Genomic DNA, 12,598 nt, shown 5'->3' on the forward strand with positions numbered 1-12,598 from the left:
ACTTTGAAGGTCGATATCTCGGCTTCTATGGGAGTTATCGGAAAAATTCCAACGGTTTTGTCTTAGTTTCGTCATTCTGAATCCAACGAGACCATCCGCAAGGTCGTAGCTCTTACGGTAGCCGAACTATGGCATTTTTGATGCCCATTTTTGGCCTCAAAAACGGACGTCGAAAACGACTTTTTCAGGATTTTCAAAGTGCTCTCATTCCCTTAGTTCTGCTCGGATCCTGTTATAACCCGGTGTTTTCGTAATCTAGGTGACCCAAATAAGACGCTGGTATACTTAGTTTGATTTTGAAAAAAATCAATTTTTGGTGAAAAAATTCGATACGGGGGGGTATACCCGAAAAATGAAAAAACCCAAACTTTGAAGGTCGATATCTCGGCTTCTATGGGAGTTATCGGAAAAATTCCAACGGTTTTGTCTTAGTTTCGTCATTCTGAATCCAACGAGACCATCCGCAAGGTCGTAGCTCTTACGGTAGCCGAACTATGGCATTTTTGATGCCCATTTTTGGCCTCAAAAACGGACGTCGAAAACGACTTTTTCAGGATTTTCAAAGTGCTCTCATTCCCTTAGTTCTGCTCGGATCCTGTTATAACCCGGTGTTTTCGTAATCTAGGTGACCCAAATAAGACGCTGGTATACTTAGTTTGATTTTGAAAAAAATCAATTTTTGGTGAAAAAATTCGATACGGGGGGGTATACCCGAAAAATGAAAAAACCCAAACTTTGAAGGTCGATATCTCGGCTTCTATGGGAGTTATCGGAAAAATTCCAACGGTTTTGTCTTAGTTTCGTCATTCTGAATCCAACGAGACCATCCGCAAGGTCGTAGCTCTTACGGTAGCCGAAATATGGCATTTTTGATGCCCATTTTTGGCCTCAAAAACGGACGTCGAAAACGACTTTTTCAGGATTTTCAAAGTGCTCTCATTCCCTTAGTTCTGCTCGGATCCTGTTATAACCCGGTGTTTTCGTAATCTAGTTGACCCAAATAAGACGCTGGTATACTTAGTTTGATTTCGAAAAAAATCAATTTTTGAAGGTAGATATCTCGGCTTCTATGAGAGCTATCGGGAAAATTCCAACGGTTTTGTCTTAGTTTCATCATTCTGAATCCAACGAGACCATCCGCAAGGTCGTAGCTCTTACGGTAGCCGAGATATGGCATTTTTGATGCCCATTTTTGGCCTCAAAAACCGACGTCGAAAACGACTTTTTCAGGATTTTCAAAGTGCTCTCATTCCCTTAGTTCTGCTCGGATCCTGTTATAACCCGGTGTTTTCGTAATCTAGGTGACCCAAATAAGACGCTGGTATACTTAGTTTGATTTCGAAAAAAATCAATTTTTGGTGAAAAAATTCGATACGGGGGGGTATACCCGAAAAATGAAAAAACCCAAATTTTGAAGGTCGATATCTTGGCTTCTATGGGAGCTATCGGGAAAATTCCAACGGTTTTGTCTTAGTTTCGTCATTCTGAATCCAACGAGACCATCCGCAAGGTCGTAGCTCTTACGATAGCCGAGATATGGCATTTTTGATGCCCATTTTTGGCCTCAAAAACGGACGTCGAAAACGACTTTTTCAGGATTTTCAAAGTGCTCTCATTCCCTTAGTTCTGCTCGAATCCTGTTATAACCCGGTGTTTTCGTAATCTAGGTGACCCAAATAAGACGCTGGTATACTTAGTTTGATTTCGAAAAAAATCAATTTTTGGTGAAAAAATTCGATACGGGGGGGTATACCCGAAAAATGAAAAAACCCAAACTTTGAAGGTCGATATCTCGGCTTCTATGGGAGCTATCGGAAAAATTCCAACGGTTTTGTCTTAGTTTCGTCATTCTGAATCCAACGAGACCATCCGCAAGGTCGTAGCTCTTACAGTAGCCGAAATATGGCATTTTTGATGCCCATTTTTGGCCTCAAAAACGGACGTCGAAAACGACTTTTTCAGGATTTTCAAAGTGCTCTCATTCCTTTAGTTCTGCTCGGATCCTGTTATAACCCGGTGTTTTCGTAATCTAGATGACCCAAATAAGACGCTGGTATACTTAGTTTGATTTTGAAAAAAATCAATTTTTGGTGAAAAAATTCGATACGGGGGGTATACCCGAAAAATGAAAAAACCCAAACTTTGAAGGTCGATATCTCGGCTTCTATGGGAGTTATCGGAAAAATTCCAACAGTTTTGTCTTAGTTTCGTCATTCTGAATCCAACGAGACCATCCGCAAGGTCGTAGCTCTTACGGTAGCCGAAATATGGCATTTTTGATGCCCATTTTTGGCCTCAAAAACGGACGTCGAAAACGACTTTTTCAGGATTTTCAAAGTGCTCTCATTCCCTTAGTTCTGCTCGGATCCTGTTATAACCCGGTGTTTTCGTAATCTAGTTGACCCAAATAAGACGCTGGTATACTTAGTTTGATTTCGAAAAAAATCAATTTTTGAAGGTAGATATCTCGGCTTCTATGAGAGCTATCGGGAAAATTCCAACGGTTTTGTCTTAGTTTCGTCATTCTGAATCCAACGAGACCATCCGCAAGGTCGTAGCTCTTACGGTAGCCGAAATATGGCATTTTTGATGCCCATTTTTGGCCTCAAAAACGGACGTCGAAAACGACTTTTTCAGGATTTTCAAAGTGCTCTCATTCCCTTAGTTCTGCTCGGATCCTATTATAACCCGGTGTTTTCGTAATCTAGGTGACCCAAATAAGACGCTGGTATACTTAGTTTGATTTCGAAAAAAATCAATTTTTGGTGAAAAAATTCGATACGAGGGGGTATACCCGAAAAATGAAAAAACCCAAACTTTGAAGGTCGATATCTCGGTTTCTATGGGAGCTATCGGGAAAATTCCAACGGTTTTGTCTTGGTTTCGTCATTCTGAATCCAACGAGACCATCCGCAAGGTCGTAGCTCTTACGGTAGCCGAGATATGGCATTTTTGATGCCCATTTTTGGCCTCAAAAACCGACGTCGAAAACGACTTTTTCAGGATTTTCAAAGTGCTCTCATTCCCTTAGTTCTGCTCGGATCCTGTTATAACCCGGTGTTTTCGTAATCTAGGTGACCCAAATAAGACGCTGGTATACTTAGTTTGATTTCGAAAAAAATCAATTTTTGGTGAAAAAATTCGATACGGGGGGGTATACCCAAAAAATGAAAAAACCCAAACTTTGAAGGTCGATATCTTGGCTTCTATGGGAGCTATCGGGAAAATTCCAACGGTTTTGTCTTAGTTTCGTCATTCTGAATCCAACGAGACCATCCGCAAGGTCGTAGCTTTTACGATAGCCGAGATATGGCATTTTTGATGACCATTTTTGGCCTCAAAAACCGACGTCGAAAACGACTTTTTCAGGATTTTCAAAGTGCTCTCATTCCCTTAGTTCTGCTCGGATCCTGTTATAACCCGGTGTTTTCGTAATCTAGGTGACCCAAATAAGACGCTGGTATACTTAGTTTGATTTTGAAAAAAATCAATTTTTGGTGAAAAAATTTGATACGGGGGGGTATACCCGAAAAATGAAAAAACCCAAATTTTGAAGGTCGATATCTCGGCTTCTATAGGAGTTATCGGAAAAATTCCAACGGTTTTGTCTTAGTTTTGTCATTCTGAATCCAACGAGACCATCCGCAAGGTCGTAGCTCTTACGGTAGCCGAAATATGGCATTTTTGATGCCCATTTTTGGCCTCAAAAACGGACGTCGAAAACGACTTTTTCAGGATTTTCAAAGTGCTCTCATTCCCTTAGTTCTGCTCGGATCCTATTATAACCCGGTGTTTTCGTAATCTAGGTGACCCAAATAAGACGCTGGTATACTTAGTTTGATTTCGAAAAAAATCAATTTTTGGTGAAAAAATTCGATACGGGGGGGTATACCCGAAAAATGAAAAAACCCAAACTTTGAAGGTCGATATCTCGGTTTCTATGGGAGCTATCGGGAAAATTCCAACGGTTTTGTCTTAGTTTCGTCATTCTGAATCCAACGAGACCATCCGCAAGGTCGTAGCTTTTACGATAGCCGAGATATGGCATTTTTGATGACCATTTTTGGCCTCAAAAACCGACGTCGAAAACGACTTTTTCAGGATTTTCAAAGTGCTCTCATTCCCTTAGTTCTGCTCGGATCCTGTTATAACCCGGTGTTTTTGTAATCTAGGTGACCCAAATAAGACGCTGGTATACTTAGTTTGATTTCGAAAAAAATCAATTTTTGGTGAAAAAATTCGATACGGGGGGGTATACCCAAAAAATGAAAAAACCCAAATTTTGAAGGTCGATATCTTGGCTTCTATGGGAGCTATCGGGAAAATTCCAACGGTTTTGTCTTAGTTTCGTCATTCTGAATCCAACGAGACCATCCGCAAGGTCGTAGCTCTTACGGTAGCCGAAATATGGCATTTTTGATGCCCATTTTTGGCCTCAAAAACGGACGTCGAAAACGACTTTTTCAGGATTTTCAAAGTGCTCTCATTCCCTTAGTTCTGCTCGGATCCTGTTATAACCCGGTGTTTTCGTAATCTAGGTGACCCAAATAAGACGCTGGTATACTTAGTTTGATTTTGAAAAAAATCAATTTTTGGTGAAAAAATTCGATACGGGGGGTATACCCGAAAAATGAAAAAACCCAAACTTTGAAGGTCGATATCTCGGCTTCTATGGGAGTTATCGGAAAAATTCCAACGGTTTTGTCTTAGTTTCGTCATTCTGAATCCAACGAGACCATCCGCAAGGTCGTAGCTCTTACGATAGCCGAAATATGGCATTTTTGATGCCCATTTTTGGCCTCAAAAACGGACGTCGAAAACGACTTTTTCAGGATTTTCAAAGTGCTCTCATTCCCTTAGTTCTGCTCGGATCCTGTTATAACCCGGTGTTTTCGTAATCTAGGTGACCCAAATAAGACGCTGGTATACTTAGTTTTATTTCGAAAAAAATCAATTTTTGGTGAAAAAATTCGATACGGGGGGGTATACCCGAAAAATGAAAAAACCCAAACTTTGAAGGTCGATATCTCGGTTTCTGTGGGAGCTATCGGGAAAATTCCAACGGTTTTGTCTTAGTTTCGTCATTCTGAATCCAACGAGACCAACCGCAAGGTCGTAGCTCTTACGATAGCCGAGATATGGCATTTTTGATGCCCATTTTTGGCCTCAAAAACGGACGTCGAAAACGACTTTTTCAGGATTTTCAAAGTGCTCTCATTCGCTTAGTTCTGCTCGAATCCTGTTATAACCCGGTGTTTTCGTAATCTAGTTGACCCAAATGAGACGCTGGTATACTTAGTTTGATTTCGAAAAAAATCAATTTTTGGTGAAAAAATTCGATACGGGGGGTTACCCGAAAAATGAAAAAACCCAAACTTTGAAGGTCGATATTTTGGCTTCTATGGGAGCTATCGGGAAAATTCCAACGGTTTTGTCTTAGTTTCGTCATTCTGAATCCAACGAGACCATCCGCAAGGTCGTAGCTCTTACGGTAGCCGAGATATGGCATTTTTGATGCCCATTTTTGGCCTCAAAAACGGACGTCGAAAACGACTTTTTCAGGATTTTCAAAGTGCTCTCATTCCCTTAGTTCTGCTCGGATCCTGTTATCACCCGGTGTTTTCGTAATCTAGTTGACCCAAATAAGACTCTGGTATACTTAGTTTGATTTCGAAAAAAATCAATTTTTGGTGAAAAAATTCGATACGGGGGGTATACCCGAAAAATGAAAAAACCCAAATTTTGAAGGTCGATATCTCGGCTTCTATGGGAGCTATCGGGAAAATTCCAACGGTTTTGTCTTAGTTTCGTCATTCTGAATCCAACGAGACCAACCGCAAGGTCGTAGCTCTTACGGTAGCCGAGATATGGCATTTTTGATGCCCATTTTTGGCCTCAAAAACCGACGTCGAAAACGACTTTTTCAGGATTTTCAAAGTGTTTTCATTCCCTTAGTTCTGCTCGGATCCTGTTATAACCCGGTGTTTTCGTAATCTAGGTGACCCAAATAAGACGCTGGTATACTTAGTTTGATTTCGAAAAAAATCAATTTTTGGGAAAAAATTCGATACGGGGGGGTATACCCGAAAAATGAAAAAACCCAAATTTTGAAGGTCGATATCTCGGCTTCTATAGGAGTTATCGGAAAAATTCCAACGGTTTTGTCTTAGTTTCGTCATTCTGAATCCAACGAGACCATCCGCAAGGTCGTAGCTCTTACGATAGCCGAGATATGGCATTTTTGATGCCCATTTTTGTCTTAGTTTCGTCATTCTGAATCCAACGAGACCATCCGCAAGGTCGTAGCTCTTACGATAGCCGAGATATGGCATTTTTGATGCCCATTTTTGGCCTCAAAAACGGACGTCGAAAACGACTTTTTCAGGATTTTCAAAGTGCTCTCATTCCCTTAGTTCTGCTCGGATCCTGTTATAACCCGGTGTTTTCGTAATCTAGTTGACCCAAATAAGACGCTGGTATACTTAGTTTGATTTCGAAAAAAATCAATTTTTGAAGGTAGATATCTCGGCTTCTATGAGAGCTATCGGGAAAATTCCAACGGTTTTGTCTTAGTTTCGTCATTCTGAATCCAACGAGACCATCCGCAAGGTCGTAGCTCTTACGGTAGCCGAAATATGGCATTTTTGATGCCCATTTTTGGCCTCAAAAACGGACGTCGAAAACGACTTTTTCAGGATTTTCAAAGTGCTCTCATTCCCTTAGTTCTGCTCGGATCCTGTTATAACCCGGTGTTTTCGTAATCTAGGTGACCCAAATAAGACGCTGGTATACTTAGTTTGATTTCGAAAAAAATCAATTTTTGGTGAAAAAATTCGATACGGGGGGGTATACCCGAAAAATGAAAAAACCCAAACTTTGAAGGTCGATATCTCGGCTTCTATGGGAGCTATCGGGAAAATTCCAACGGTTTTGTCTTAGTTTCGTCATTCTGAATCCAACGAGACCATCCGCAAGGTCGTAGCTTTTACGATAGCCGAGATATGGCATTTTTGATGCCCATTTTTGGCCTCAAAAACGGACGTCGAAAACGACTTTTTCAGGATTTTCAAAGTGCTCTCATTCCCTTAGTTCTGCTCGGATCCTGTTATAACCCGGTGTTTTCGTAATCTAGGTGACCCAAATAAGACGCTGGTATACTTAGTTTGATTTCAAAAAAAATCAATTTTTGGTGAAAAAATTCGATACGGGGGGGTATACCCGAAAAATGAAAAAACCCAAATTTTGAAGGTCGATATCTTGGCTTCTATGGGAGCTATCGGGAAAATTCCAACGGTTTTGTCTTAGTTTCGTCATTCTGAATCCAACGAGACCATCCGCAAGGTCGTAGCTCTTACGATAGCCGAGATATGGCATTTTTGATGCCCATTTTTGGCCTCAAAAACGGACGTCGAAAACGACTTTTTCAGGATTTTCAAAGTGCTCTCATTCCCTTAGTTCTGCTCGGATCCTGTTATAACCCGGTGTTTTCGTAATCTAGTTGACCCAAATAAGACGCTGGTATACTTAGTTTGATTTCGAAAAAAATCAATTTTTGAAGGTAGATATCTCGGCTTCTATGAGAGCTATCGGGAAAATTCCAACGGTTTTGTCTTAGTTTCGTCATTCTGAATCCAACGAGACCATCCGCAAGGTCGTAGCTCTTACGGTAGCCGAAATATGGCATTTTTGATGCCCATTTTTGGCCTCAAAAACGGACGTCGAAAACGACTTTTTCAGGATTTTCAAAGTGCTCTCATTCCCTTAGTTCTGCTCGGATCCTGTTATAACCCGGTGTTTTCGTAATCTAGGTGACCCAAATAAGACGCTGGTATACTTAGTTTGATTTCGAAAAAAATCAATTTTTGGTGAAAAAATTCGATACGGGGGGGTATACCCGAAAAATGAAAAAACCCAAACTTTGAAGGTCGATATCTCGGCTTCTATGGGAGCTATCGGGAAAATTCCAACGGTTTTGTCTTAGTTTCGTCATTCTGAATCCAACGAGACCATCCGCAAGGTCGTAGCTTTTACGATAGCCGAGATATGGCATTTTTGATGCCCATTTTTGGCCTCAAAAACGGACGTCGAAAACGACTTTTTCAGGATTTTCAAAGTGCTCTCATTCCCTTAGTTCTGCTCGGATCCTGTTATAACCCGGTGTTTTCGTAATCTAGGTGACCCAAATAAGACGCTGGTATACTTAGTTTGATTTCGAAAAAAATCAATTTTTGGTGAAAAAATTCGATACGGGGGGGGTATACCTGAAAAATGAAAAAACCCAAACCTTGAAGGTCGATATCTCGGCTTCTATGGGAGCTATCGGAAAAATTCCAACGGTTTTGTCTTAGTTTCGTCATTCTGAATCCAACGAGACCATCCGCAAGGTCGTAGCTCTTACGGTAGCCGAAATATGGCATTTTTGATGCCCATTTTTGGCCTCAAAAACGGACGTCGAAAACGACTTTTTCAGGATTTTCAAAGTGCTCTCATTCCCTTAGTTCTGCTCGGATCCTGTTATAACCCGGTGTTTTCGTAATCTAGGTGACCCAAATAAGACGCTGGTATACTTAGTTTGATTTCGAAAAAAATCAATTTTTGGTGAAAAAATTCGATACGGGGGGGTATACCCGAAAAATGAAAAAACCCAAACTTTGAAGGTCGATATCTCGGCTTCTATGGGAGTTATCGGGAAAATTCCAACGGTTTTGTCTTAGTTTCGTCATTCTGAATCCAACGAGACCATCCGCAAGGTCGTAGCTCTTACGGTAGCCGAAATATGGCATTTTTGATGCCCATTTTTGGCCTCAAAAACGGACGTCGAAAACGACTTTTTCAGGATTTTCAAAGTGCTCTCATTCCCTTAGTTCTGCTCGGATCCTGTTATAACCCGGTGTTTTCGTAATCTAGGTGACCCAAATAAGACGCTGGTATACTTAGTTTGATTTCGAAAAAAATCAATTTTTGGTGAAAAAATTCGATACGGGGGGGTATACCCGAAAAATGAAAAAACCCAAATTTTGAAGGTCGATATCTCGGCTTCTATGGGAGCTATCGGGAAAATTCCAACGGTTTTGTCTTAGTTTCGTCATTCTGAATCCAACGAGACCATCCGCAAGGTCGTAGATCTTACGGTAGCCGAGATATGGCATTTTTGATGCCCATTTTTGGCCTCAAAAACGGACGTCGAAAACGACTTTTTCAGGATTTTCAAAGTGCTCTCATTCCCTTAGTTCTGCTCGGATCCTGTAATAACCCGGTGTTTTCGTAATCTAGGTGACCCAAATAAGACGCTGGTATACTTAGTTTGATTTCGAAAAAAATCAATTTTTGGTGAAAAAATTCGATACGGGGGGGTATACCCGAAAAATGAAAAAACCCAAACTTTGAAGGTCGATATCTCGGTTTCTGTGGGAGCTATCGGGAAAATTCCATCTGTTTTGTCTTAGTTTCGTCATTCTGAATCCAACGAGACCATCCGCAAGGTCGTAGCTCTTACGGTAGCCGAACTATGGCATTTTTGATGCCCATTTTTGGCCTCAAAAACGGACGTCGAAAACGACTTTTTCAGGATTTTCAAAGTGCTCTCATTCCCTTAGTTCTGCTCGGATCCTGTTATAACCCGGTGTTTTCGTAATCTAGGTGACCCAAATAAGACGCTGGTATACTTAGTTTGATTTCGAAAAAAATCAATTTTTGGTGAAAAAATTCGATACGGGGGGGTATACCCGAAAAATGAAAAAACCCAAATTTTGAAGGTCGATATCTTGGCTTCTATGGGAGCTATCGGGAAAATTCCAACGGTTTTGTCTTAGTTTCGTCATTCTGAATCCAACGAGACCATCCGCAAGGTCGTAGCTCTTACGATAGCCGAGATATGGCATTTTTGATGCCCATTTTTGGCCTCAAAAACGGACGTCGAAAACGACTTTTTCAGGATTTTCAAAGTGCTCTCATTCCCTTAGTTCTGCTCGAATCCTGTTATAACCCGGTGTTTTCGTAATCTAGGTGACCCAAATAAGACGCTGGTATACTTAGTTTGATTTCGAAAAAAATCAATTTTTGGTGAAAAAATTCGATACGGGGGGGTATACCCGAAAAATGAAAAAACCCAAACTTTGAAGGTCGATATCTCGGCTTCTATGGGAGCTATCGGAAAAATTCCAACGGTTTTGTCTTAGTTTCGTCATTCTGAATCCAACGAGACCATCCGCAAGGTCGTAGCTCTTACAGTAGCCGAAATATGGCATTTTTGATACCCATTTTTGGCCTCAAAAACGGACGTCGAAAACGACTTTTTCAGGATTTTCAAAGTGCTCTCATTCCCTTAGTTCTGCTCGGATCCTGTTATAACCCGGTGTTTTCGTAATCTAGGTGACCCAAATAAGACGCTGGTATACTTAGTTTGATTTCGAAAAAAATCAATTTTTGGTGAAAAAATTCGATACGGGGGGGTATACCCGAAAAATGAAAAAACCCAAACTTTGAAGGTCTATATCTCGGCTTCTATGGGAACTATCGGGAAAATTCAAACAATTCGTTTAAAACGAAAACGCTTCTGTAAGAAATTTTTTTTGCACATCCTGTAGATTCCGAATAAAGGTATAGGCCCCTAATAAAATGGCCACCCTGTACAATATTGTTACCTTTTTAACTAAGGGTATAATTCTTGACTTTTTTCGATTATTTCATTAATGGGTGTTTAGTTCCAAGATCATGTCTTACTCATTCTTATGACGAAGTCAACTGCGATGTCGCCACTTGAAATTATTGAAAGTTACACATGAATCATGCCATAACTATTTTTGAAGAGGTAAGTAGCTGTGTTGCTCGAAGGATAATACCAATTAATTAAACTAGTTGTATTTAAAGCAATATATTTTTAGAAGCTTAGCAGAGCGCTTTCGACGTATGAGCAATCATCAGTGCTAACTGAAAATGAGTTGGGTGTTATATGCGTAAAAAACATTATAGTTAAAGGTGAATGAATGGAATGTACTCACTTGTCAGTTAAGCCCAGAAGTTTTCCATAGTGGGAACACATTTGGTGGTATGAAAATTATTGTAAGGAACAATAGTACATTTAGATACACTTAAGACTATACAGAACACTAAACAGGACGAACAGTATTTAAAAAGGGAAGCACGTTAGTCTCCTTTGTGTTTTAATTACATTATATTGTGGTTCCTAGATTGCAGGAAATACTATGTCAAAATAGGTTAATCTACAGTCAACTTCACTTTAAAATCAATATTTTGCGAATCTGTCAGAGTGGTAGTACAAACCTTTAACTGTAGTGTTTTACGTATACTCATATGCCGAAAGCGCTCTGCTAAACTTCTAAAAATAAATTGCTTTCATTACAACTAGTTTGATTAATTTGTAAAACTATTTTAGTATAAGTAACACATTGTCAACGAATAGGCAGCTAAAACTCCTACGAACCATCCTACGTAGTTAGAATTGCTTATTTATGGTTTTGTTTTAATCAAAATCGAAAGACAGAAAACAAATTGGTAATCTTAACATTATTTTTAATTTTTAATCCAGTCTTGATGTAAGATTTATTTAAATCAAAAACTTTTATATTATTAAAAGAATTAAGGTCATCAAAAGTGTACAAGGCCTCAGAAAGCATATTTACATAACACTGCCTCTCAGCCTATTAGATTAGACTCTGGTAGATACTTTTCAAGGAAGAATCTTAATTTTGAGTTACAAGTACTTTTTAAGGGTACTCATTTATGGTGGAGCTTTTGAAAAAGTTCAATTATTCCTGTTTTTTTTTATTGTCATAATTGTGCTACTATATGTATGCTAATCGCATGTATTTATAAAATTAAAAAATCTTTGTCTAAATTAAAGAAAGGATACTTAGATGTTTTATTTTTTAGTTACATTTATTCTATGTAAATAGATGTAAGTTATTATTTAGAGCAAACGAATCGAATAAATCGAACAATCGAGTAGCCTAACCATTTAGTAAATCAATTTAGATACTAGATATGTGATAATTTATGTTGCTATGTTTTTTATGTATGTCAACAGTTTAACAATCAGTCTGACACATACACCCATAGCCTAAAATATTTGAACTGGGGATTCACCGGAATGTTCACGGTAGAATGCTTTTTGAAGATACTTGCATTCGGAGTAAGGGTAAGAATTAGAGGCCTTATGCGCTCCGTAGTAATCGATTAACTTTAATGCTTTTTTGCCAGTTTTCATATTCGTTTTTTAATGAATCTATTTATATCATTTAGTTTTTAGGTTCGAGCTATGACGTTCTAAATATTAAACTATTATTTGTGTAGCTACAATGTTTTTAGAGTTTATTAAATTAACATAGAACTTGCTTTAGTTTTTTTATACTATATTTCTTGATTTATATTTATCTTGAATTGAAAATTACGTTTATCGTAAATCTTTGCTTTATTTTTTTATTAAATTTTAAATTTCGTATTACATGGGCTAAGTATACACGTCTGGCCGTCTTAAATCTCGAGTGCGGAAGTAAACGTGTTAACTTGCACTAAGAAATTTAAGATACAAATTTAAGAGAGAACGATAGTCTTTTTACTACTACCCCTTTATTAGAGG

The 12,598-nt window shown here is 39.1% G+C and overlaps 1 protein-coding gene and 1 long non-coding RNA gene across 24 annotated transcripts in view; both read left to right on the forward strand.

The window, feature by feature from the left end:
- Positions 1 to 10,215, forward strand: part of LOC126741677 (uncharacterized) — a 30,140-nt gene extending 19,925 nt beyond the window's left edge. For 5 of the 9 annotated variants that reach the window (XR_007662270.1, XR_007662275.1, XR_007662277.1 and 2 more), the window contains 2 exons: positions 1,511 to 1,876; positions 7,342 to 7,512. This is a non-coding gene — a long non-coding RNA (uncharacterized LOC126741677). Of the gene's footprint in view, positions 1 to 1,510; positions 1,877 to 6,299; positions 6,471 to 7,341; positions 7,513 to 9,848 lie in introns of those variants that run through there. The other 4 variants (XR_007662271.1, XR_007662272.1, XR_007662278.1 and 1 more) reach the window with 4 other exon arrangements.
- LOC126741664 (voltage-dependent calcium channel type A subunit alpha-1) overlaps positions 1 to 12,598 on the forward strand; it is a 771,245-nt gene that overhangs the window by 551,139 nt on the left and 207,508 nt on the right. For 4 of the 15 annotated variants that reach the window (XM_050448189.1, XM_050448197.1, XM_050448194.1 and 1 more), the window contains one exon: positions 12,047 to 12,157. The exons of the other annotated variants lie outside the window; for them this stretch is intronic. In XM_050448189.1, the coding sequence (XP_050304146.1) occupies positions 12,047 to 12,157 (111 nt within the window). The remainder of the gene's footprint in view (positions 1 to 12,046; positions 12,158 to 12,598) is intronic. 15 annotated transcript variants of the gene reach the window in all.

Source organism: Anthonomus grandis, chromosome 10 (genome assembly GCF_022605725.1).
Source record: "Anthonomus grandis grandis chromosome 10, icAntGran1.3, whole genome shotgun sequence".
Classification (NCBI taxonomy): domain Eukaryota; kingdom Metazoa; phylum Arthropoda; class Insecta; order Coleoptera; family Curculionidae; genus Anthonomus; species Anthonomus grandis.